Here is a 27,760-nt window from a genome sequence, read left to right as displayed (position 1 = left end):
CTTGTTTCTCCATTCATTCTGAATGACAGTCTTGCTGGATAAAGTATCCTTGGCTGCATGTTCTTTTCATTTAGTATCTTGAGCATGTCTTGTCATCCCTTTCTGGCTTGCCAGGTCTCTGTGGACAGGTCAGATGTTATTCTGATGTTTCTCCCTCTGTAAACATAAGAAATCTCTTCCCCCTAGCTGCTTTCAGGTTTGTTTCCTTGGACTTAAGATTTGCTAGTTTTAGGGCACCTGGGTGGCTCAGTGGTTAAGCCTCTGCCTTCAGCTCAGGTCATGATCCCAGGGTCCTGGGATCAAGCCCCGCATCAGGCTTTCTGCTCAATGGGGAGCCTGCTTCCCTCTCTCTCTGCCTGCCTCTCTGCCTACTTGTGATCTCTGTCAAATAAATAAATAAAATCTTTAAAAAAAAAAGATTTGCTAGTTTTACTACTATATGTCAAAGCATTGATCTGTTCTCTTTGATCTTGGGAGGGGTCCTCTCTGTCTCTTGGACATGAATGCTTGTTTCCTTCTCCAGATTAGGGAAGTTCTCAGCCACAATTTGCTCAAATATATCTTCTAGACCTCTCTCTCTCTCTCTCTCTCCACCCCCTCAGAGATCCCCATATTTCACATTGGAACATTTCATGTCACCATTAATCTCTCTCAGTCTGATCTCTTGGGCTTTAATCTGTTTTTCCCAGGCCTCCTTGGTTTCCTTCTTTTCTATCATCTTATCTTCTAGCTCACAATTTGTTCTTCTGCCTTGTTAACCCTGGAAGTCAGAGTATCCAGTTTAGACTGCCTTTCATTCATAGCATTTTTACGTTTGGCCTGATTAGATCTCATTTCTGCCCTTGGAGATTCTATATTGTTGCTAACATTTTTCTCAAGCCTAGATCTCAACTTTGTAATTGTTACTCTGAAGTCTTTCTGATATCTTGCTTATATCCATATCCATTAAGTCTGTGGCAGAGGCCACAGTCTCTGATTTTTTTTCTTTGTTAGGGTTTCCTCCACTTAGTCATTCTGTTGTGGGGGGAGAGGGTTGACTGAATGTACTGAGTCCAAAGTATTAACCATGACCCAAGCAAGGTGCACCTGTTTTTATAGGGACTCTAGGTTTGTTGTCCTCTTGTTTTCCAGCCTATCTTCTGGGGAGGAGCCTGCTGTACTGTTACTCAGGCAACCCTGCTTGGGCAGATTTGCCCTGTCTCCTCTCAAGGGCATGGAGTTGGGCTCATTGAGAACCAGTTTTTTGGTCTTTTGTTCTCTTATGGCTTTCCCCGATGGCTCTCTGCATCCCTTCTGAGAGTCAGAGCAGAAATGACCACATTCAAACCTCTGTCTCAGAACAGAAAAATCAAAGTCTGCTCTTCACTGAGCTCTCCAGGAAATACAGTCTCCGTTTCTGTCTATGCTGTTGAAAGCCACAGCTTCCCCAGTCTCAGGCCCCACAGCAAGACTCCTAAAAGTTGACCCCAGGGTTGGCTCATCTCTATTATTTGTGCTTTTAAAACCAGGAGCCGCCCCTGGTTCATGCACACACAACACAACTCCTGAATCCTGTCTGGGGGCTGGACTAAAGTCCTTTCCCCAGTGCTTCTTTAAGTAAGCCTATATTGCTGTGAACTTTCCTCTTAGAAACACTTTTGCTGCATCCCATAGATTTTGGGATGCTGTATTTCTGTTTTCTTTTGCCTTTATTTTTTTTAAATTTCTCCTTTGCTTTCTTCTATAAGCCAGCCCTTTCTTAGTAATATGTTATTTAATCTCCACATATTTATAACTTGTCGTGTTTTCTTTTTAAAATTGATTTCTTGTTTAATACCATTGTTGCCAGAAAAAAAATGCTTTGTATGATTGCAATCCTCTTGAATTCATTGAGACTTGTTTTTTGGCTTAACATGTATTCTATCATGAAAAATGTTCCACTGCACTGGAGAAGAATGTGTATCCTGTTACTTTTGGATGTAATTTCTGTATCTAGCTGGCCTAATGCATCATTGAAGGTGAGTGTTTCTATACTGATTTTGTGTCTGGATGATCTCCCCACTGATATCATTGGAGTGCTAAAATTCTCCACTATTATTGCATTACTCTCAATTTCTCTGTTTAGGTCTGTTAATATTTTCTTTATATATTTTGGTGCTCTTATATGTGGTGTATATATATATATATATATTTATAAATGTTATATTCTCTTGCTAGATTGACCATTTTATCTTTATTTGGTACCCCTCTTTGTCTTTTATTACAGTCTCTACTTTAAAGTGTATTTTGTTTGAGTATAGCTACAGCTTTCTTTTCTTTTCCATTTTAATGGAATATATTTTTCCATCCCTACATTTTCAGTCTGTGAATGTCTTACTTCTGAAGTGAGCCTCTTAAAGGCAGTGTATAGATGTCCTTGTTTTTTTTAGTCTTACAGCCACTCTGTGAATCTTAATTTAGGAATTTTGTCCCCCTACATTTTTTTTTGGTATTACTTACTCATTTATTTATTCAGAATAGTTGTGTTAATCCAGAGTTTCCTCTGAGGGAGAATTTGAAATTATAGATGTTTCTCTCATAATTATAGAAATATAAGATTTCAAATTTTCTTTTTTTTAAATTTTTATTAATTTTTAAATTTCTTTTCAGTGTTCCAGAATTCATTGTTTATGCACCACACCCAGTGCTCCATGCAACATGTATGTTAATGTATGTTAATGTATGCAGGTGTTGGAAAGTGGAGGAAGGATAGTAAAAAAAAATCCTCTAGGAAAAAAAAAAAACTGAGGCTTGCTGGAGGAGAGATGGGTAGGGCGATGGGGTAACTGGGTGATAAGCATTAAGAAGGGCACTTGATATAATGAACACTTGGTGTTATATGCAAATGAGGGATCACTAAATTCTACTCCTGACACTAATAATACACTGTATGTTACCCAAATTTAATTTTAATAAAGAATTAAAACAAAAACAAAAACGGTGAACGATCCTGACATTGTGCAGCCACTCTCCACAAAGTCAGGACCTTAACCCACAGATTTTATAGAGAAAAGGGCAGTTATCTAAAATGGCACCATCTGTGCACCAGAAGAAAGATCAGAAGGCTTCCCATTTTCTGGTCAGGGCATACATTAACCTACACAAGACCTGGAACAAGGGTGGTCATTGCAGGGACATGAACAAGATAAGGGCCAAAGGTGGAGTCAGTATTGTCAGCACTCCTGCAGCAGATTTCTGAGAAATCCAACATGAATAGAAGAAATTTTTCTGAGAGGAAATAGAAAAGGACTGTCATTAAAAATGCTTCTACTTGATAATTATAGAGCTCTGAATCTATTAGTTAAATTAGCAGGTAGCAAGAGTCATTGGCCAAGAATCCATTTAAAATAGAATCTACTCAAGAGTTAGCAGTAATATTATTATTCTATGTAATATTTATATAATTGGAATCATCTTATAGATTATATATTTTGCCAAATACTGTGTTATAAATTCTCTAGCAAATGATTTTGAGCATATTTTTCTCAAAAACATAACAGGAGATACAATTTTTAAGACTTAAGATTATAAAAAAAAAAAGACTTAAGATTATAAACTATAATAAAAATTATTGAATATGGCAATTATAAAGGGAATTATAGTATATCAATGTTGTCTAGATTATTTAGAAAATATTTGATACTAAATGTAGAATTTGATCTTGACCTACAAAGTGACCATATAATTTAGTTCTGTTGTGAAAAGTGATTTACACAGTCTAGGCCAACACAGTAGCATGAGCAAAATTATGAAGCAGAAATGAAGCTACACTGTAGGAGGACACAGAATGGAGCTGAGGAGGCTATCCAATTCCAATTATATTGAAGTTGTATAGAAATAGTGGAGCCAGAGCAAAATATCTTTGACAGCCAGTTGTTTCTGAAGTGAAAGATCCTTGTTGCCAAGCAACTAAATCTAGAACTTTGTCACCTCAGAGATGAAAGGCGGAGGTTTCCCTTTGTTTTCCTTTGTTATGTGAGGTCAGCTACAAATCTTTGCTCATTCGTAGGTGTGGAGCCAACCATCAAGAAAGAAAAAGCCATGAAAACAATTGTTTCTTCTGTCGGTAAGTCATCTGTCAAATTTGGGTCTCTGCACAAGTTGATAACCAGAGTAGTACCTTGGATAATGTGAAGTTTCTTAATTTTTGCATTGTCTTCCTTTTTGAGCATGGGTCAGGGGTAAGGTGCTGTAGATAAAGTGACCAATTGTTTCGGTTTGCCTTGGAGTGAGGGAATTGCTGGGATGTGGGGCTTTCCATTTTAAGACCAGGGATGTGGGACTTTCCGTTTTAAGACCAGGACAGTCCTGGGTAAACTAGAACAAGTTGGTTACTCTGACTGCCAATAACGGACAGATGAAATAGAGTTGAAAGTAGGGAACATTAATAGAATCAGTCCACATGTAGTTAAAAGATGTGCTATGGAACTGAATCTGGAGAAGGATTCTTCTGGGACTGGGACATGGAGTGGGTTAGGAGAGAGGTAGAAATGGTTGTGGGTTCAGATAGGTGGGTAATGAGAAAGCATTTGTCTTTAGATTTGCCACCACTACAGATATATATTTTTTTATTGTGTTGAAGAATAAGAAATCCATTTTATATTGTGATCCAGTGACCACACATACAAAAACACCTCCAAATTTTGGCACCATATGTATGAGTTGCTAAGGAATTTCTAAGAATGTCCTCTGATGTTTTTATTCAATTTTGTTAAAGAAAAAGCTGCAGGTCAGGGCCCATTAAATTGATTTCATGACTCTCTAACACGCCAGCCATTGACAGACAGATGGGAAAACAGTGCATATAACATGGTGGGGTAAGAGGGGAGATGCATAGGTAGAGGTCTTTAGGAACCTGAAATAGCTGTAGGGAAAGGAAGAGTTGATAAACCATATAGAGGAAGGCTGTTGTCTATTTTGGGATTCCAATAATGTTAGAGAATATGGATTTTTAAGGACATTACTTCACAGTATTAATGGAGGGTGATGTTCCTTTAGGAGTTTGGGTCTTTGAGGTCCTGGGAATAATATAATGGGAACAGTGAATATGGATCAAAGATTCTTTGAAGAATTCTTCTGTTGTTGTCTGTTCTCAAGATGAAGTCTAAGGTGTTTAAACCTGGCGATTCAGACCTCTACCTCTGGAACTAATAATACATTATATGTTAATAAAAAATAAAAAAGCTAATAATAAAAAAAATTACCAGCATACTACTGAAGGTATTTTTTGTAAGACATTGAGTTTGCTCACTTTAGTAAAAAAAAATGAGGTCCGAGAAAAAAAATTAATTATAGAACACGGTTTATAGAGCTTAGCAGCCTTCGCTATAACACTCTTGTTTCTATTGGCTTGTCTCATTCTCCAGCCTCCCATGCACAACAATTTCCACTCTGTAATAAATAACAAACACATAAAGGAAGATACAAAGAGAAAATTTTAAGTTAAGATCTCACCCAACTCAGAAATCTTTGTCCTTGTAAGTTTTCATATAGTTGAATTTGTCTATGAACTTTGCTGTTCCCTTAGGAGCTACTTGCACCTTGGAATAAAGTGCCTGTCCATTCACCTGATTCAAGGCAGGTTAATGCTAAGGATATTGTTCAGGTCAATAGGTCCTCCCTATCTACCAGCATAGCAAATCTAGAGTAAATAATAAACTTACATAATGTCTATTAAAAAGGAAAAGAGGAAGCCTACTTAGTTAACTATTTAAATCTGTGATTGAAAGGCAATCAGAAGGAAAAATCAGAGAGGGAGAGAAACCACGAAAGACTATGGACTCCAGGAAGCAAACTGAGGGTTTCAGAAGAGGGGAAAATGGGTCAGCCTGGTGATGGGTATTGAGAAGGACACATGTTGTGATGAGCACTGGGTGTTATACACAACTAACGAGTCACTGAACACTGCATCAAAGACTAATGATGAACTACACAGTGGCTAACTGAATATAATTAAAAAATGTGCTCCTTTAGGAGAAAAAAAATAAAAACAAATAAAAAGTGAAAAAATAGAAAGGCAATCAGAATGTATTTTCAGCTGACACTAAACATAAATGAGGAAACTCAGAATATTAGGGATGTGTAAATGCAGCATTGGGGAGAATGAAGAAAAGAACAATAAAGCCTAGGAGGGTCTGAAATATCAGCTGACTTCTGGTCTCCATTTCTTAGAGTGGGGAGCCAAGACAAACCATTCCAGTTCTGATTGTTCATTTTTAAGATTTTCACTCACATTGTTTTGAGATTTTTTTATCCCCCTGCAGTAGTAGTGTATGGTAATTTTGATATAGAATTGGAAAAAGTATGTGACAGAGTTAATCCAGGTTTTGTTCTGTTTGAAAAAATTCAACCTCACAACTTGTTATTGGTAATAAAATAATTACATAAGTAATTAAATTTCAGAAAACCTTTATCAAGCCTTTTATATAGGAGGTATAGTATTTCAGGGCATTCCAAATTTTCCTGTGTAGTGGCTAATTTGAACACTCTTACCTTGATGACTTTCATAAATTGCATTGCTAAAACCTCCCAGGAGTTTATGGAGGCCTATATACTAAGAGTCCTTAAATCATAACCGTTACTAGCCTTAGATTAATCTGGTTCAGATCATATTATAATGGTCTGATTGAGTGTCTGTTTTTCTACAAACTCAGTGCTTCTTAGCCCCATTTTTGTCACTCAGTTGAGACTAGATGGAGTCTACAGATACTCTCCTCAGCAAAAGGATACAAAACATTTAAAAATAGTAAGTAAAACTTACAGGCCCTTTAAGCTCATTCTTGCTTATGCCACAAGTTTCTGAATTTTTTTCAACCAAAAATTAAACTGATAATTTATTTAATGCTCTCTATTTTTATTTTAGATCCCTAGTATCTAGCCCAATATCCTGTATGCTTGAAACACCCAAATACTTGTTTAATACATATAGAAATGGGTGAGTGTTGCTAGACATAGTGAATGCCAGGTACAGAAAATACCCACTGTCAAAAGTTGTTGGTAAATCTGAGCCAACATCAGGGATTTTCCCTGGCAATCCTAAAATTCCAGACACTCTGTGACTCTGTCCCAAGAAGACAGAGTTCTTCTTCCCAAGCCTTTAAACTGTATGGATTCTCATCTTCTCTTCATAAGGTATTTTCTTTTGTCCGATATTCTTTTACAGATAAGTGTTGTTCTCCCCATTCTTTTAAAAGATGTCTGCTTTCTGTGAATCTTTTTCCTCTTCTAAAAATAATAATTAAATGAAGTACATTTTAAGTATCATTCATCTATAATCCAAGTACTCCAGTACTTTCCACATTTTTTTTTCATTTTTCATTGTATAAAGAACTATACTATGCATGATAGGGGGTACTAAAATGAGTTAAAATCATAAACTCTGCACTCAGTGACCTTGTAGTCCAGTAGAGTTATGAAGGCAAATACAATCAGGAGACAAGAAAACAACTTGTGGTAAAGAAAGATTAAAGCAAATAATAAGACCAATGCAAACTGACATAACCGTGATTGTTTTTGATCTCTACAGTTTTGATAGTCTAAAGGGGCAAGAGTCAATAGTTATGTGGGGCAATAGGCATAAACCAACATGGTCTTGGACAAATTGAGATAGAGAGGCCCCCTACTCTGAAGCCTACTTAGTTTTGCTTTAACTTTTTTTTTTTTTTTTAAGATTTTATCTATTCATTCGACAGACAGAGATCACAAGTAGACAGAGAGACAGGAAGAGAGAGAGGAGGAAGCAGGCTCCCCACTGAGCAGAGAGCCCGATGCGGGGCTTGATCCCAGGACCCCAGGACCATGACCCGAGCCGAAGGCAGAGGCCTCAAACCACTAAGCCACCCAGGCGCCCCTGCTTTAACTTTTTTGGTGGAGATTTTCATACCCCACCCCCACATGGATTGAGATAATTGTATAATGAAAACCCAAGTACCTATCATCTGACTTTCACAATTATCAACATATGGCCAATATTGTCTTATTTGTACCCCTCTAAATTCCTATCTCCACTTATTGAAAGAAAATCCAAAGCATTTTCTTTTTTTTCCCCTTAATTCATTAATTGCTTTTTTTTTTTTTTTTTGCCATTTGATTCTTTCCCACTTTGCTTAACCAATTCCCACCCTTTTATTTTCACTTCCAGCACTGCAGCTCTGATGGTCAACTCCACCAGGACACACATACTTAAAGGTCAGCTCTATGCAATGACCAGTTTGGAGCAACCAGACCAGCAGTGCCTCATGCTTTTTCTCTGGACAGATGGCTCTGTAATGGCAGCTCCATAATGGTGGTTGGTGAGGCTGAGGTGCTCCTGAGAGTTGTTCTCCTGCTGTTCTGGGTTGGAATGTCTCTATTCCCTTCTGGCTTCTCTCAGTCTGGGCCCTCCCAATACCTCAGGTCCCCAGAAGTGGTGACCCCCATGAAGGTGACTGATAGGGGCAGAAGTGCAAAAACTCCAGGCTGGCTCTCCTACAGCCTGCAGTTTGGGGGCTGGAGACATGTTGTCCACATGAAGGTCAAGAAGCTCTTGGTTTCCAAACACTTCCCAGTATTCACCTACATGGACCAGCATGCCCTCCTCCAGGATCAGCCTTTTGTTCCTGATGACTGCTACTATCATGGTTATGTGGAAGGAGTCCCTAAGTCCCTGGTTGCCCTCAGTACCTGTTCTGGAGGTTTTCGAGGAATGCTGCAGATTAATGACCTTGCTTATGAAATTGAGCCCATCAGGCATTCTACCAAATTTGAACACTTGGTTTATGAGGTAAACACTAATGAGACAAAATTCCCACCTATGAGATGTGGCTTAACAAAGGAGATAGCACTCCAACAGTTGAAATTTGAAGAGGCTAAGAAGTCAACTTTGAAACAAAATTCTAATGATAAATGGTGGACCCACTCATGGTTTCTGGAGCTGGTTGTGGTGGTAGATCACAATTTCTTAATTTTTTCTCAAAACAACTTCTCAGTGGTGCAGGAGGATGTATTCCTTGTTGTTAACATAGTGGATTCCATTTATCAGCAGTTGGGTACTTACGTGATTTTGATTGGGATTGAGATTTGGAATCAAGGAAATGTTTTCCCAATGATAAGCATAGAACAGGTTTTGGAGGATTTCTCTCAGTGGAAACAAATCAGTCTTTCCCAGCTACAGTATGATGTTGCACATTTTTTCATACAAAATTCATTTATAAGTGTACTTGGCATAGCCTATATTGCAGGAATATGTCGTCCTCCTATTGATTGTGGGGTTAATAATTTCCAAAGAGACTCCTGGTCTCTTTTTGCCCTCACTGTGGCCCATGAGTTAGGACATACTTTGGGTATGCAGCATGATGAAGAATTCTGTTTATGTGAGGAAAGTGATTGCATCATGAATGCTATCAGAGGACCAGGAAAGAAATTCACCAATTGTAGTTATATGGCTTTTACAAAAACCACTTTAAACCAAGGATCATGTCTGCACAACATTCCACGTCCGGAAGATGTTTTCATGTTGAAGCACTGTGGGAACAATATAGTTGAAGGAGAAGAGGAATGTGACTGTGGATCTATAAGGCAGTGTGAACAAGATCCCTGTTGTCTGTTGAACTGTACGCTGAGGCCTGGGGCTGCTTGTGCTTTTGGGCTTTGTTGCAAGGACTGTAAATTCATGCCATCAGGGGAGCTCTGTAGACATCGTGTCAATAAATGTGACCTTCCAGAGTGGTGCAATGGGACATCCCATCAGTGCCCAGAAGATGGATACGTGCAGGATGGCATTCCCTGCGGTGACGATGCCTACTGCTACCAAAAGAGATGTAATAACCATGACGACCAGTGCAGGAAGATTTTTGGTGAAGGAGCAAAGAGTGCACCTGAGAGTTGCTATAAAGAGATCAACTCCCTGGGAAACCAGTTCGGCCACTGTGGTATAAATGGCACGACATACCTGAAATGCAATACCTCAGATATCTTTTGTGGGAGAGTTCAGTGTGAGAATGTGAGAGCTATTCCCCATCTGAGAGATCACTCGATTTTGCAGCAAACTCACATCAACGGTGTCACCTGCTGGAGCATTGACTATCACTTAGGAATGGATACGCCCGATGTGGGTGAAGTAAAAGATGGCACCGTGTGTGGTCCAGGAAAGATCTGCATACACAGGAAGTGTGTCAGTTTGTCTCTCTTGTCACAAGCCTGCCTGGCTGAGACCTGCAACCTGAGGGGGGTCTGCAATAATAAGCATCACTGCCACTGTGGCTATGGGTGGTCCCCACCATATTGCCTGCACAGAGGCTACGGAGGTAGTGTTGACAGTGGCCCAGCATCTGCCAAAAAAGTTTTCTTGCTACTAGTTGTGAGTCTTATTTTGTCTGTTTTGTTTTTACTGTCAGCTGCTGTATTTATGTACCTTAGAAAACATTGTGGTCCCATGGAGACTAAGACTCAGTCCTCAGGTTAGGAAAATGCCTCTGATTTAATATCCTATGCATAAGTTTTAGTCTCTTGGCAGTGGAAATGTTCTTACATGCCTGAAACTCAGCACATTTCTGACAGTGTACAGAGAAATGCAGGGACCTTCCCTTGTCAATATCAGAAACATCAGAAACATTGCCATTAAGCAAAGGTAATTCCTAACACCTTTCTTTCTACTGGTCATTGTTTTAAGCAGCAAATAAAGCTCCATTTCTTCCAAGTTAGTCCTCTTTGTGTTTTTGTTGTTGGTGTTTTTGTTTTGTTTTGTTTTTGAGCACAAATACGACTTCATCAAAAAGGCTGGAGACAGGCATGTGAGGATTCAGACTTCATTTACTCCCAAAATAACCTCTCAAAGATGCAGAGAATGTATTTCTTGTTGCTGACCAGAACTTGCTCTTCCAGGATTGCCTGGGTGGCTCAGTCAATTAAGAACTTGCTGTTCCATTTATCAGCCGTTGGGTACTTACGTGATTTTGACTGGGATTGGGATTTGGAATCATAGAAATGTTTTCCCAATGATAAGCACAGAACAAACAGACTGCCAGATTCATGTCATCAGGGGAACTCTGAGACATCAGGTCAATAACTGTGCTCTTCCAGAGTGGTGCCATGGGGTATCCCATCAGTGCCCAGAAGATGGCTATGTGCAGGATGGGTTTCCCTATAGCAACAGTGCCTACTGCTATTAAAAGATGTAAAAAAGGAGAAGAAATTATTCAAATGTTTCTAACTTTCTACTCCAGAATCTGAAAGGGATAATGATAATAATGTTTATCCCACCCAACCTCTTGGCTTTATTTGATAACCAAAAGAGAGAAAGAAATGAAATTTTGTTAAAGTGTAAACAAATTATTTGTTTCATAAAAACTCCTGACCCTGTTCCTTCTGTGCTTCCTAGCCCGTCTTGTCTGCCCTCTTTGCTTTGATTTGACATTTGGGTATGCTTGTGAAGTATTTACTTTGAGTATCAGAATGTAATCTCTGAGGTCAAGGTTGTTTTTATCTGTTTTGTTGTTGTATCCTAATATCTAGAACAATGTCCAATACAGAATAAATATTTGAATAAAATAATTAATGTGAATGGATTAATTGTATTAAATTGATCAGGAAAAGCAAAAATAATACTTAAGTCCTCTTTTTAAATTAATTAATTAATTAACTTTAATCCAATTAGCCAAGGTAGGGTACATCATTAGTTTTTGATATGATGTTCCATGATTCATTAGTTGAATATAACACCCAGTGCTCACCGCACCATGCCCTCTTTAATTCCCATGACCCAGTACCTCCTCCCCACATCAATCTCCCTTTCTGCAACCCTCAGTTTGTTTCCCAGAATCAAGAGTCTCATACAGTGTGTCTCCCTCTCTGATTTCTTCCCATTCAGACAAATTGGGGACGAAAACTGGGCAGTACCAATGGGAGCTTATAAATGCACATATTTTAAATATTCAAAGCAGTTCTTGCTCAAAATTCAACTTTGAATATTTAAAATATGTGTATTTATAATGCTCCCTTTGGTACTGCCCAGTTTTGGTCCCCAATTTGTCTTCTTCTCAGTTTATTTTCAGTGTTTTTGGAAATCCTGTCTCTTGCAAACACATGTCTAATCAGACACCTTCCGTATATGGTCCAGATAACTTTCTTTTTTTTTTTTTTTTTTTGCGTTCAGTGAGAGGTTGTTTTTTTTTTTTTTTTTTTTTTTTTTGCGTTCAGTCCAGATAACTTTCAAATGTCACTCTTTGTAAACTGAGTCAAACAATATTTCTTTTTTTTTTTTAAATAGGTATAAAGAATATAGGTTTTTGTTTTTGTTTTATTTTCAGCATAACAGTATTCCAATATTTCTGATACCATTTTCCATTATGCTTTGCACATGTTGCATCCTCTGGCTATTTTCTTTCTTTTTAAAAAATTAATTAATTTATTTATTTATTTATTTTCAGCATAACAGTATTCATTGTTTTTGCACCACACCCAGTGCTCCGTGCAATCCGTGCCCTCTCTAATACCCACCACCTGGCACCCCGACCCCCCACCCCCCACCCCTTCAAAGCCCTCAGATTGTTTTTCAGAGTCCATAGTCTCTCATGGTTCACCTCCCCTTCCAATTTCCCCCAACTCCCTTCTCCTAACTCCCCTTGTCCTCCATGCTATTTGTTAAGCACATCACATAGACTAAGATACTAGAATAGTAAATGTTAGCTACGTAAACACTAATTGTAAAAAAGTAGAATTGCTAAACTGACATCAGAGAAAGTTGACTGAAGACAAAAAAATGCTGTTAGAGATAAAGAGAGACATTTCATAATGATAAAAAAAAAGGGTCACTTTGTCAAGAAAACATAACAATCCTAACTACATAGGCAAATGATAATAAAAATACAATAAACACAAGGTAAAAAAAAAAAAAAAACCTGGCAGTTAAAAGGAGAAATATGTAAATCTATTATCTGTGGATTTTTTTTTTTTTTTTTTTTTTTTTTTTTTTTTTTTTTTTAGATTTTTTATTTATTTATTTGACAGAGAGAAATCACAAGTAGATGGAGAGGCAGGCAGAGAGAGAGAGAGAGGGAAACAGGCTCCCTGCTGAGCAGAGAGCCCGATGTGGGACTCGATCCCAGGACCCTGAGATCATGACCTGAGCCGAAGGCAGCGGCTTAACCCACTGAGCCACCCAGGCGCCCTATCTGTGGATTATTTTAACACTCCTCTCTCACTAATTGATGGAACAAGTAGATAGAAAATCAGTAAAGATATAGAAGCCTTGAGTTGTAATATCAACCAACTTGAGTTGTAGTATCACAACTTTATGTGACATTTAGAAAACATTACACCCAAAAGTAGCAGAATACTTTTTTAAAAATTTTATTTTTTTAGAGAGAGTGAGCATGTGCACACAAGCAGGGGGTGGGGGAGGAGGAGAGGGAGAGGGAATCTTAAGGAGGCTCCACATTTAGCATAGAGCCTGAGAGAGGGCTTGATCTCACGGCCCTGAGATCGCGTCCTGAGCCAAAATCAATAGTCTCTTAATTGGCCGCTTAACTGACTGATCCACCCAGGTACCCCAGCATACACATTCTTTTTTTTTTTTTTTTTAAGATTTTTATTTATTTATTTGACAGACAGATCACAGGTAGGCAGAGAGGCAGGCAGAGAGAGAGAGAGAGGAGGAAGCAGGCTCCCCACCGAGCAGAGAGCGCAATGCAGGGCTCAATCCCAGGACCCTGGGATCATGACCCGAGCTGAAGGCAGAGGCTTTAACCCACTGAGCCACCCAGGTGCCCCATATGCATTCTTTTCCAGTGCACATGGAAAATTCACTCTGTTGGTCTATGAAGCAAGTCTCTAGAAATTTAAGAGGTTTAAAATGATACAAGAAAAGTTCTCTGAACAAAATGTAAGTAAATTAGAGAACAATAATGAAAAAATATTGGCAGAAACGCATCCAAATGTATGGCTATTAATCAACACACCTCCATAAACCAGGTACCAGAAAGTGATAAGCAGCAGAGAGCAAAATTGGCACCTTGAGATATCTACTCCAGGGAGGGACTTCCCTGCCTGAAAGGCACTCAGGTGATAAGCACTGCAGAATCACAGGCGGGACAGCATGGTTTCAGAACCCCAGGGGTCACAGAAAGATTGGGGGTGCCTGAGGGCAGCAGAGTTCCCAGGCATTGGAGCAGGGAAACCGGCTACAAACAGCGAGCCCAGGTATGAGCTATCTGCTTGGTGTTGCCATAAACCATGAACCGCAGCCTGGTTGGGTGACTGCTCTCCGAAAAGGGGCCCAGCAAGAGGCAGAACTGCAGTGAAGTCCTCCTTCCTTGGGAGGGATGGCACGGGTGCCTGCTGCAGGAGTCTGCAAAGCTTGGAGACTCGAAACAGGGTCTCATGCCTGAGATAAAAATGCCTGGTCACAGGCTGGGTGAACAGAGTGTGGATGGAAACCAGGGACACAAGAGTGACTGACTACCTTTCTGTGAGAGTGCACTGAAGATTAGGGGGTAGCGAACACTGAGCTCTGGGGTTCAAGATCAACAAGCAGCCATTCTTATCCCTAAAAGCGATGCTGAAAGCCTTCAGGGAACAAAAGCCACATAAAGCAATCAGAAGGCATTTACTTACCAGGCGCCTGGCAACAGTGGTGCGGTTGTGCTGGTACAGATACCTGAGAATCAAAGTAACAGGCCCCTCCCCTAGACCACCAGCAAGAACATCCAGCTAATGCCAAGTTTACTGATTACACAGAACTGCAAATCTCCAGTGCTAGGGGAAAATAGTATATAGAATTTGTGTTTTTTTTCTCATGATTCTCTAGTCTATCAGTTTATTTCCCCCTCCCCAGGCCAACTGGGTGGCTCAGTCAGTTAAGCATCTGCCTTTGGATCAGGTCATGATCTCAGGGTTCTGGGATGGAGTCCTGCATCTGGCTCCCTGCTCCGCGGGAAGCCTGCTTCTCCCTCTGCCCTTTACCCTGTTCATGCTCTCTCTCAAATAAATACGTAAAATTTTTGATAAAATTTTTTTCCTTTTCAGCTAATTTCTTGTTTTATCAACTCTTTAAGTCTTCTTTAATTTTCATTTTTACATTTATGTTTTATACATTTTTAAAAAGATTTTATTTATTTGACACAGAGATAGAAAGCACAACTAGGCAGAGTGGCAGGCAGAGGGAGAGGGAGAAACAGGGTCCCCACTAAGCAGGCAGCCCAATGCAGGGCTTGATCCCAGGATCCTGGGATCATGACCTGAGCCAAAGGCAGCTGCTTAACCAACTGAGCCACCCAGGCGCCCCTATGTTTTATATCTATTTTTTCATTTTTGTCTTCCTTTAATTGTATTCAATTTTATTTTTGTGTAACCAGCAATCACAGTAATCTGACTCATGCATGCACACCTAAGGTGTTGGCTAGTTAATCATAATGTTCCTAGAAATGAAATAGAAATTCTTATTTGATGTATCTAAGCAAAAATTTCTATGTCAAGTCTTCAGAAAGTCTAACTCAAATCATAAACGCAATGAATCACAGTCCTTCAATCAATTCCCAAGTTGAATCAGTTTAGAGATGAAGAACTTCTTCAATGAATGGGAGGTCAGGTACCCTTTAGAAAGGGTACCCTTTAGAAAGGGTACCTGATACAGCAATGAAAATTTATATGATTAACCTTTCTCCCAGCCTTCCCCCAGAGGGACCTGTGCCTTTTAACAGGGTTGTACGTTGGGGCAAAGAAAATAATCATAATTTTCAGAGACTGCTGGGCACAGGCTCAGAACTGACACCAATTCCAGGTCTCATAACGATACTGTGGCCCTCCAGGCAGAGTAGAAGAGCTTGTGGACATCAGTGATCAGTGGCTTTTTAGCTCAGGTCTGTCTCAGTTTTAGCTCAGGTCAGTGATTCCCTGAACCCATCCTGTGGTTATATGCCCAGTTATATGCCCATACTTTAAAATGTATAATTGGAACAGACATACTTAGCAGCTGGCAAACTCCTTACATTGGTTCCTTGACCTGTAGAGTATGGGCTATTATGGTGGAAAAGGCCAAGTGGAAGCCATTTAGTACCACATCCCTAGAAGGATTGCAGAAATTAGTGCCACCATTTGAAAGATGCCAGTGTAGTGATTCCTATGACATTCCCATTCAACTCTCCTATTTGGACTGTTCAGGAAACAGATGAATCTTAGAGAACGACAGCAGATTATTTTATTGTAAGTTTGATCAGGTAGTGACTCCAGTTGTAGCTGCCGTACCTGAAGGGGTTTCACTGCTTGAACAAATTAACATACCCCCACTACCTGGTGTGTAGCTATCGATCTAGCATATGCATTTTTCTTCCACACCTGTCCATAAAGCCCACCAGAAGCAGTTTGCTTTCAGCTGGTGAGGCCAATAATACAAAAATGTATATCTCTTTAGGGTTATAGCAACTCTCCATCCCTAGGTCATAATTTAGTTTGCAGGGATCTTTTTTTTTTTAAGATTTTATTTATTTATTTGACAGAGAGAGAGATAGATCACAAGTAGGCAGAGAGGCAGGAAGAGAGAGAGAGGGAATTAGGCTCCCTGCTGAGCAGAGAGCCCGATGCAGGGCTCGATTCCAGGACACCAAGGTCATGACCTGAGCTGAAGGCAGAGGCTTAACCCACTGAGCCACCCAGGCATCCCAGTTTGGAGGGATCTTGATTGTTTTTCCCTTCCACAAGATGTCACAGTGGTCCATTGCATTGATGATTATGCTGATTAGACATAGTGACTGAGAAGTAGCAACTACTCTAGGCTTATTGGTAAGACACTTGTACATTAGGGTGAGAAATAAATCTAAAATTCACTTTTACTTCAGAATGTGTAGGGGTCTTGTCATGTAGGACATATCACTTAGAAGTTATCACTTCTAAGATGAAGAATAAGTTGTATCTGGCTCTCCTATAACCAAGAAAGAGGCACAATAACTCTTTAATTTTATTTTTTTAAAATTTTATTGTTTTATGTTAGTCACCATAAAATACATCCTAAGTTTTTGATGCAGTGTTCCAAGATTCATTGTTTATGTACAACACCCAGTGCTCCATGCAATAGATGCCCTCCTTAATACCCACCACCAGGCTCAACCATCCACCCACCCCCTCCCTTCTAAAACCCTCAGTTTGTTTCTTGGAGTCCAGAGTCTCTCATGGTTTGTTCCCCATGAGGCAACCCATGGAATGGGAGAAGATATTTGCAAATGCCACTATAGACAAAGGGCTGATATCTAAGATGTATAAAGAACTTCTCAAACTCAACACACACAAAACAGATCATCACGTCAAAAAAGTGGGCAGAAGGCCTCTTTGGATTTTAGAGGCAACATATTCCTCATTCGCGTGTTACTCTAGTCCATTTACCAAGTGACCTGAGAAGCTGCTAGTTTGAAGTGGGGCCCAGAAGAAAAGCCTCTGCCATAGGTCCAGGCTACTATGCAAGTTGCTCTGTAACTTGGGCTTATGATCCAGCAGATCTGATGGTGCTTGAGGTGTCAGTGTCAGATGAAGATGCTGTTTGGAGCCTTTGACAGGCCCCTAGAGATGAATTGCAAGGCAGGTTTTTAAGATCTGGGGGCAAGGCTCTGCCTTCACCTTCAGATAACTACTTTCCCTTTTAGAAACAGCTCAGCTCTTGGCCTGTTACTGGGCCTGAGTAGAGACTGAATGCTTACTTGTGGGCCACCAAATTACCACGTGACCTGAGCTAACTGTCATAACTGGGTGATCTCTGACCCACCAACCCACAACGTGGGCTTGCACACTGACAGTCCATCAAATGGAAATGATATATACAAGATCAGACCTGAGCCGGCCCTGAAGTAAGTTACATGAAGAAGTGGCCCAATGTCCAAAGTCCCACTCTTGCTCTACTGTCTTCTCTTTCTCCCACCTGCATATATAGCTTCATGGGGAATTCCCTGTGATCAGGTGACAGGGGAAGAGAAGACTCAGGCCTGGTTTCCAGATGGTTCTGCATGACATGCAGGCAAAGCTGATGTGGTCGGCTGTGGCACAGCAGCCCCTCTCTGGGACAGCCCTGAAGGCAGTGGTGAAGAGAAATCCTACCAGTGGGCAGGACTTTGGGATGTGCACCTGGTTTTTCACTTTGCTTGTAAGGAGAAATGGCCAAATGAGGAATTTCATAACAATTCATGGGCTGTGGCTGCATGGTCAGGGACTTAGAAGGAACGTGATTCAAAAATTAGTGACCTCTTTGGGAAAGAGGTATGTGGATAGACCTCTCTGAAGGAAACATGAACATATTTGTGTCCCATGTGAATGCTCCAAGGTAGCCAAAAGGTTACCTCAGAAGAGGATTTTAATAAGCAGATAGAATATGTACAACTGAATATTACTAAGCCATCAGAAAGAATGAAATCTTGCCATTTGCAATGATGTGGATGGAACTAGAGGGTGTTCAGCTAAGTGACATGAGTCAGTCACAGAAAGACAAATACCATATGATTTCACTCAGATGTGGAATTTAAGAAACAGAACAGATGAACATAGGGGAAGGGAACGAAAAATAAAATAAGACAAAAACTGAGAAGGAGGCAAACCATAAGAGGCTCCTAACTCTTGGAAACAAACTGAGGGTTGCTGGAGAGGAGGTGGGTGGGGCATGGAGTAATTGGGCAATGGACACTAAGGAGGCCACTTGATGTAATGAACACTGGGTGTTATATGTAATTATCTCTGAAACTAATAATACAGTATATGTTAAATAAATTGAATTTAAATTTTTAAAAAAGTGGATAAAATGACCCATTCTGTAGATGCCAGTCAGCCTCTTTCCCCAACCACCAATCATGACCCAAAGAGTTCATCAACAAAGTAGCTATGGTTAGAGGGTGGCAGTTACACTTGGGCCCAGCAACACGGACTTCTACTCACCAAGGATGACCAGGCTACAGCAACCACTAATTTCCCTGTGTGCAGTGGCAGAGACCAACACCAAATCATCAGGATGACACCATTCTCTGAGGTAATCAGCCAACTATCTTCATGTTAGAAGGTGATTCATTACATTGGACTGTTTCCGTCATGGAAGGGGCAACATTTTATCCTTACTGGAGTAGACAATGTGGATACAGATTTTCCTTCCTTCTACACAGCAACTCCTGCCATCAGGTACTTACAGAATTCCTTATTCACCATCACTGTAGTCCACACAACACTGCTTCTGATCAAGGAACTCACTGCACAGCAAAAGAAGTGCGGTCATGGAATTCACTAGTGTTTTCATGCTCCCCACCATTTTGAAGCTGCTGTCTTAATAGAATGGGGGAGCAGCCTTCTCAAGACTGTTACAGTGCCAGCTAGGTAGCAATACCTTGCAGGGCTGGGCAAAGGCCCTCCAGAAGGCTGTACATGCCCAGAATTGGTGTCCAATACATGATGCTGTTTTTCCCACAGATGAGATTCATGGATCCAGGAATCAAGAGGTGGAAATGGGAGTGGCATCACTCACTACTAACCGTAATGATGCACTAGCAAAATTTTTGCTTCCTGTTCCTATGACTTCATGATTTGCTGCCCCAGAGGTCTTAGTCCTAGAGGAAGGAATACTTCTGCCAAGAAACAAACAATGATTCTATTGACTGGAAGCTAATATTGCCACCTGGCCACTTTGGGCTCCTCACACCTCTGAACTCACACACCTCCTCATACTTCTGAAATGATAATTGAAGGAGTTACTATGATGGCTGGGGTGATTGATCCTGATCACTAAAGGGAAACTGAACTACTGCTTCACAGCAAGGAAGGCAGAGTAAAAAGGTAGAGAAGAGTGTCTGGAATGTAGGCGATCCCTTAGTGTGTCTCTCTGTACTACCATGTTCTCTGACTAAGGTGAGTGGAAAACTAACAACCCAACACAGACAGGACTACTGATGGCCCAGAAGCTTTAGGAAGAAGATTTTGGGTCACACCACCAGATAAAGAACTATGATCAGATGAAGTACTTGCTGAAGGCAAAGGGAATAGAGTGGATAGTAGTAGATGGTTACAGACACCAGCTACAATACAAGCTATAGATAGATACAAGAGCTGCAAGTATCATGGCTATTTCCTCTCTATTTCATTATTAATACATTTGTATTCATATTTCGTATTGTCTTCTTTCCATTTTCCACTTTCTTTATTCCCTAATCATGTGGCATGGGATAATTGAATTTGCATCATAGTATTTGGGCATTGTTAATTTCACATCATAGTATTTAAGTTATAGGATATCAAGAAGAGTAAAAAACTCAAGGGATTTACCTATTCTTCTGGGGAAGGGGTAAATATGTAAATGCTATATCTTCTTGGTTCTGTTTCTCTGGGGAACCCTAATACAGATACCATTCTGGGATGGATTGCATGCACTGAACCAGAGATTTTTTCTTGAGTCTAGGAACAAGGACTGGAAGCCAGAGTAGCATCACATACCATTATTCCCTATGACCCTGGGGTGGTCTGTGCTTCCTGTCCCCTTCAACTCTGCAGGTTCTGGCCCCCAAGGGGTCACATTTTCACCAGGGGACAGAGCTAGACTCCCCATGGAATTATAAGCTAAAGATGTCAGATGGACATTTTGGGTTCGTATGTCCCTTCATCAACAGCAAGAAGAGGTGTCACAGTCTTGGCAGGTATAACTGAGTCTAATCATTGAGAAGAGGTAGGGCTGCTTTTATATCATGGAGATGCAGGGAATATGTGTGGATCTCCTTCAGTGTTTCTTGGTATTCTCTAGCCCCGTTTGAACTGTAAATAGATAGAATCAGCAATCCCAGCCTGAGAATTGTGACTAAACACTCAAGTGCATTGGAGACAAGGACCTGAGTAATGTCACAGGGTTATCATGCAAAGTCAGCAGAATGCTATCTAAAGATGAGGGATACTACAATGGATAATGGATAAGAGAGACAATAAGTATCAATTTCAGCCCCAATGCTAAACACAGTAGTAGGAACTGTGCTTCAGCTCACTAACCTCCCTCTTATAAGGTACCCTACAGGCAGAGATGCTTTTTAGAATCCTGGATAAGCCGTTCCCAGAACAAAAATGGAAAAGCGGATCAGAGCAGTGCAAAGACTAGACTGTGGAATATCCAAATAGGTCACTTTGATTCTTCTTCAAGGCAAGTTTGCTGAGCAGCTCTAAGGATTCGAATCAGCAGAGAGCCTCCAGATGTCAGCTCTTTGAGATAGACTTAGTTACAGAGAAGTGTGGCCATTCCCAGGGCACACCAGATACAGAGAAGGGGCAAGGGAAAGCGTGAAGACCAGGCCATTTTGGCCCAATTCAAGACAAATCTTTCAGGCAATATTCATTCCAGAGCTCTCTGCTAGGTTGGACAAGGCTGCAATGCAGTACCATTTCTTACCTACACAACTGACTTCCTCACCTTTTCACAGTGGTTGGTCCCTACCAAAATCTTATACTTTAAACTCTAACTCAGTGTCTGCTTCTGGAGAACTCACACTATCACAATGAAATAACTACTGGAAGCACTTGATAGCCCTAGGGCAAGGGGAACACAGGAAAGAAGGTGTGTTGATCAGAGCGCTGGTGATTCAAGCAGTAGAGACCAAGACTTATAAGAAGCACAAGGGACCAGCTGCTGGACAGAACTCAGAGGAGGGACCTGTTAACCTCAGAGCTATAAGCGAGACCTCTGAGAGTGTCAGTGACCGATCAGTGCTGGTACTCAGGTAGAATGAAGGGGCTTCTAAAAGGCCAACAGGATTGGAGTCCAAATCCAACCACGGCTACGAGGGTGCATGGCCCCAGCCAAAATGACAGTGAGAGTTACTTTTAGAGCACAGGAAAGTAAACTCCCTTCTCCCCTCATCCATCATGCTAGGTTACTTCTCTTGTCCCCTTTAGGCACAGTTACCCTGAAGAGAACAGGAAAACAGAAATGGGGTCAGCAGCAGCACATCCTGGAGTACAAAGGTGGGAGGAGCTTTAGAACCAATAGATATCAGCTTTAGGAAAAAAAAAAAGTCTCTCTGCTGTACTTTGCCCAGAAAATAAAGAGACAAACTCCAGGAAAAAAAAAAATGAAGTTTTAATATGGCTTATAACAATGAAGAGTAAGAAAGTACAAGCTAGAAATCCCTTGGTGTGGTCTTAATGCTTATGATCCTGATATGAAGAATCCTTAAATTTTTCCTTAAACAGTCAGACAGACATGCCCTAATATTTCATTACCATTAAAACAACTAGGGATTTGTTTAATGAGGCAGGGGACTTAGCGTTCCTCTTCTTTCCCCCACTCTCTTTTTTTCTTCCTTACAAAGTACAAGAAAGCAAAATAAAACGAAAGCAGTAAAAGGGATAAGCCACAATGATGACAGGTAACCCAACCTTGCCTTTGCTTCTGGCAATACCATGTGCTTCCCAGGAGGTGGCCCGCTGTCAAGACTGCCTCCATGGCCTGCGTACTTGCAGTAGGGAGGCGCCCATCCAAGGTGGCAGTGGCAATGGTCTTTATTATTGCAGACCCCATGCATGTGGCACGTCTCATTGGTCTGACAGTCTCGTGATGGATGGGTCATGTTGACACACTTCTTGCGGATGCATATCTTTTCTGGACCACACACTGTGCCATCTTTCACTTGGCCAATATCAGGTATGGACATCCCTAAGTGATAATCAGTGCCCCAGCAAGTCGTGTCGTTGAAGTGAAGCTGATGCACTGTAGAATGTTGTACCAGGTTAGGAATCACTCGCACGTTTTCACACTGCACTCTTCCACAAAGAATATCAGGGGCCTCACATTTTACGTATATTAGGTCTGTGATACCACAGTGACCAAATCGATTTCCTTGGGTGTTGATTTCTTTGTAGCAACTCTGAGATGCACCCCTTGCATCTTTGCCAAAAATCTCTCTGCACTGGTCGTCATGGTTATTACATCTCCCGTTATAGCAGTAGGCATCGTTGCCACAGGGAATCCCGTCCTGCAAATATACATCTTCTGGGCATTGATGGAATGTCCCATTGCACCACTCTGGAAGGTCACATTCACTGATCTGATGTCTGCACGAAGTCCCTGATGGCATGAACTTGCAGTCTTTGCAACAAATTCCAAAAGTACAAGTAGCTCCAGGCTTCAGAGTGCAGTTTAACAGACAGCAGGGATCATTTACACACTGGCGTATGGTCCCACAATCACACTCTTCTTCTTCTTCGATCACCAGGTTCCCACAGTACTGTACCCTAAAGATATTCCCAGGATATGGAGGTGACTGAATACATAATCCATGAGTGAGAGTATTGTCCCAATACTGGGCATAACTACAATTGCTGAACCGAGTTGTCATCTTCTGGCTGGGATACATGATGCACCACTGAAGCCCACACACGCATTCTTCAGTATCATGATACATTCCCAGATTATGACCAAGTTCATGGGTTACAGTAAGTGCAAAATAATACAGACTGTTTCCTAAAAAAACATCAACTCCACTGTTAAAAGGACGGAGGCATATTCCTCCGACGTAGGAAACTCCAAGCTTTATGCCAAAATATTTTTTTATGAAAAGATGGGCAGTATCGTAGTGTAGTCGGGCATCAAGATTGAAATACTTCCAAATAGAAAAGTCTTCCACAAGCTGATCAAGGTTATTGGTGACAACTAGGTTTCTTCCGGTCCAGATTTCAATCCCGGTCAAAATTACATCAACCTCCAAAGGGTAATAAAAGGTACCTATTATATTGACAATATCAAATACTTCATGCTGTACTACTGTCACGTTACTTCTGTAGTAAAGGAATAGAAGATGATCCACAACTACTACCAGCTCAAGAAACCGCAAATGGGTCCACCAGCCTATATAAGAACTTTGCATCAGAGTAGAATTAGATGATGCCCTCAACTGCAAATGGCGTGCTACTTCCTCTTCTGTTAACCCACATCTCATAGGTGGGAACTGTGTATCATTACTGTCCATCTTATACACCAGGTGTTCAAATGTGGCAGATAGCCTCATTGGTTTAATTTCATAAGCAAGGTCATTAATCTGTAGCATTCCTCGAAAACCTCCAGAACAGGTACTGAGGGCAACCAGGGACTCAGGGATTCCTTCCACATAACCATGATAGTAGCAGTCATCAGGAACAAAAGGCTGTTCCTGGAGGAGGGCATGCTGGTCCGTGTAGGTGAATACTGGGAAGTGTTTGGAAACCAAGAGCTTCTTGACCCTCATGTGGACAATGTATCTCTGGCCCCCAAACTGCAGGCTGTAGGAGAGCCAGCCTGGTCCTTTTATACCTCTGCCCCTGCCGGTCACCTTCAAGGGGATCACCAATTCTGGGGACAAGGGCTGGGAGGTCCTCTCCTGAGAGTGGCCAGAAATGAACAGAGGCACTCCTCCCCAGAGTAGCAGAAGAGTGACTCTGATGTACACCAGGGCCTCACCCACTGCCATTATGGAGCTGTCATTATGGAGCCATCTTTCCGGGGCAGAAGAGGGCAGGGTGTGAAGCACTGCTGGTCCGGCTCCTCCCTCTGAGATGCTTCGTGTGCAGAGCTGACTTTTATGGATCTGTGTCCTGGAAGAGGTGGGCCATCAGAGCTGCAGTGTGAAAGGGAAAATTTTAAAAAAGTTAGGGTGGAGTTGGTGGGGTAGGGAGAGTAGGAGAATGACAAGAAGGTGAGCTAAAAGTGGTTCTTCAATTGGAATGTGGCTGGAATTAATAAAATGCCTGAGACTGTCATATAAATATACATATATATTTACACACACACACACACACACACACACACACACACACACATATATATATATATATATATATATATATATATATATATATATATATATATATAGGCAGGGGGTGGGGGAAGCACAGATTTCCAGAGGAAGAGATGAAGGAGGTTAGTCATAGATGGATAATGGTTGAAACTAGTTGATGAATACAAAAAAATATATTACATACTGTTTTCTAAACATGTAAACTGGCATGACATTTTCCCATATTAAAAAGACTGACATCTGACTCCCAAATTTCTCTTCCTCCCAAAGGTTTAACAGTACCCTGCTGTCTTCACCAAGCATGTGGACAACTCACCCCAAACCCACCATTTTTTTGCCCCTTTATTCAGTTTATTCCACCTCCCCTTTTCTGACCCTTTCCCGTGCAGACATCCTATCCAGGCCCCATGCTTTCTGAGGTTAGGAGTTAAAGTAAGCCTTACTTAAGGGACTTGTTAATTTGGGGAGACCCCTTCCAAACAAGCCAAATTTGTATTTTATAACGCATTCTTATCTGTAGAACAACTCTGGACATCCAAAGAAAGGCAGTCATACTGATGGGAAAACAGGGGAAGGCAAATAGCCCACCTGCCCCCCAGCACAGCATGCAGGCAGCAGCCTACTCCCCACCCAGCCCAGCTGCACCATTTTCAATCATAAGAGACTCATCTTAGATGTGTAAATACGGATACTAGTTTATATTTTTTCATGGCTGGTGAGTTAGTTGAATTCTCTAGAGACGGCAGAATTGAGGAGGGTCGGTTCATTAAAATGTTCAAAAGCCACAGTTCAAGGGGACTTACGCCATTCCTGTTGAAGACATAAATTTTAGCTCAGGTAAAAGTTAATTTTGCTTATTCACTGACTTTCAGTTAAAAGTATCAATGATTTAATATTTGAAGGCAAAAATTAAAACAAAGTTAGAGACACATCTGAAGGCACACTGGTGACATGAGTATTCTACATAAGGACACAAATGGGATCCGTAGTGCCGTGTGTCAGACATATCTTCAGTGTCGTAATGTTGAGAACACCTGTATATGTCTGGATACTTCTTTTTAGAACTAATGGATGGCTACTGGAAGCCAAGAATACTAGATAAATCCTCTTAGGGAAAGTATCTCTGGTGGAGTTAAAATCTTAATTACTCAATTTCCTCTCCATTTCTCTCTTCATGAGATCCTTGGTGCAAGCTACAAATCTGGGAATATTAAAATGAGAGCGTGTGATTTGAAAGATGACTATTAAAGCATTATAAAGAGAAAAAAACCTGTAATAAGCTTTGTCAGAAATATGATGTGGTAATAATAGATAAATTCATTGCTGAGAAACTTTGAGACATGCGATCTGTCATCATGGGGTGGCTCGAAAGAAAGCCCTGAAGGAACAGTGCCTGACCATGAATTATGCAAACTGCCATCTCTCCAAAGCCCTTCCTTCCTACCATGACCAGCACTTCAAGCAGTGTGAGAGTTTCCTCTGTATGAATCCTTAGCTCTTCTATTTCCAGCAGCTATTTTAGATTTCTCGAAGCCCCTATCTTGCAGAGTCTCCTCTCTCGCTCCGTCACAGCCTCCATTTCACTGTTTCTCAAACTTGGGTCACAAATCAAACAGGGTCACAAAATCAGTTTAGGGAACCACAACTAACTGAAACAATATTAAATGTCAGGGTACAATGGTACTACATGTCAGAGAGCTTCCCACAGATCAGTGGAACCTGCGATTACCTATCACCATAGAAGCTCTAGCAGCATTCTACTGGTACTTCTTATGCTGATTATCCATCATTTCCTAAACTCCAAAACTAAAATTTATAGTTTGTCTACGAAGCTGGAGATGGGAATCTGCACATTATATTTCCAATGTTATTTGGGTTCCTTAAGTTTTATCCACAAGGACACAAAAGAGAGAATAAAAGGCAAAAAAAAAAATAATAATAATAATAAGGACAAGGGACTTGTAATTGCCTATTTGCCAGCTGTTACTTTCTATGAATCCCAGCTCTGGTGCCTTGCTCTGGTTGTGAGAGTTGGTTAGCACATTCCCAGAAACGAGTCCCACCAGGCCCCAACAAAGGTACAGTGCCTTATGAACAGTGTGCCCTCCTCAGAAGTCTGAGTACCTGATGTCCAGAGCCATTCTCCAGTACCTTGGGAAACCCACCCAGCTACCCAATGTCCCTTTTTCAGATGTTCCAGGCATACCACAAAGAACCCTGATACAAGCTTCATGTGTGTAGCGCTTGTCTCTCTGAGATCCGAGTCACAATTTTGGAGGAGCTTCTTCCAAGTTCCTGAGGAACAGATACCATGGTGCTCCTTACAAAAAGTACAGCTTTTAGCTCTACAGAATCCCTTTTCTGATTTCCTGTCACCAACATGCCTGAGAAGTGCTCTGTCTTCTACAGTCCAGATCTATGAGGCCCATTATGAAAGTATCTAGTTAGACAACCCCAACCTCTTCCCTTCCCCCCGTCCCCAATCTTAGGAGTAGGGCTTTTTCTCGCATCTCATACCTCCATGTACCTCAGTGTTCTCTTTTCATCTTTTTGGTCCTCTAAAATCTTTTCAAGGATTTCTGTATATTAACTACTCTTGGTGGGTTTCTTTTCTGGACTAGACCTTGAAAGATACAGGATTTAGTACCAAGAGTGCTGTCAAGAGAGACAGACAAAATGGGACTCCAAGACTGGTATGGGCAGGTCCATTGCTTTACACACTGCTAAACTCCTGTCCAATGGGGAATAGGCATGCAGTGGCATCACAATGAATTAAATTAACACTCAGTGTTTATTATGATGAAGTGCATTATTGAAGCAAATGTGTGGAGGACCAAGGGTGATGATGACAGTTAAGTACCCCGAGTACTGTTCTACCAGAGAATTTGCACAGTGAAGGTCAAGGCTCTAAACTCACAGCTCGGAGAGCTGATAATGGTAGACCTAAAAGAATCCCTCATTTGTTTTAGCCACAGAGTCACTCTTACCAAACACACACACACACA

General features: G+C 41.0%; 2 protein-coding genes across 2 annotated transcripts; one reads left to right on the top strand and one right to left on the bottom strand.

The window, feature by feature from the left end:
* The first annotated feature begins 3,969 nt into the window (after positions 1-3,969).
* Positions 3,970-10,687, top strand: ADAM21 (ADAM metallopeptidase domain 21). The gene is made up of 2 exons (XM_059182943.1): positions 3,970-4,084; positions 8,159-10,687. Exon 2 carries the CDS (start codon positions 8,300-8,302, stop codon positions 10,457-10,459), a length of 2,160 nt encoding a protein of 719 aa, XP_059038926.1. The 5' UTR covers positions 3,970-4,084; positions 8,159-8,299; the 3' UTR covers positions 10,460-10,687.
* Positions 10,688-22,061: 11,374 nt separating this feature from the next.
* On the bottom strand, positions 22,062-27,453 carry ADAM20 (ADAM metallopeptidase domain 20). Its single transcript, XM_059182942.1, has 2 exons — positions 27,273-27,453; positions 22,062-24,575 (listed from the first exon to the last, which is right to left on the bottom strand). Exon 2 carries the CDS (start codon positions 24,426-24,428, stop codon positions 22,230-22,232), a length of 2,199 nt encoding a protein of 732 aa, XP_059038925.1. The 5' UTR covers positions 24,429-24,575; positions 27,273-27,453; the 3' UTR covers positions 22,062-22,229.
* Positions 27,454-27,760: the final 307 nt, after the last annotated feature.

This window comes from Mustela lutreola, chromosome 7 (assembly GCF_030435805.1).
Source record: "Mustela lutreola isolate mMusLut2 chromosome 7, mMusLut2.pri, whole genome shotgun sequence".
In the NCBI taxonomy this organism is placed as follows: domain Eukaryota; kingdom Metazoa; phylum Chordata; class Mammalia; order Carnivora; family Mustelidae; genus Mustela; species Mustela lutreola.
This window is presented reverse-complemented; position numbering and strand designations above follow the sequence as displayed.

Bases quoted from the DNA above. Each gene is read 5' to 3' on its own strand.
- ADAM20 (XM_059182942.1), bottom strand. From the start codon at position 24,428: ATGGCAGTGGGTGAGGCCCTGGTGTACATCAGAGTCACTCTTCTGCTA.
- ADAM21 (XM_059182943.1), top strand. From the start codon at position 8,300: ATGGTGGTTGGTGAGGCTGAGGTGCTCCTGAGAGTTGTTCTCCTGCTG.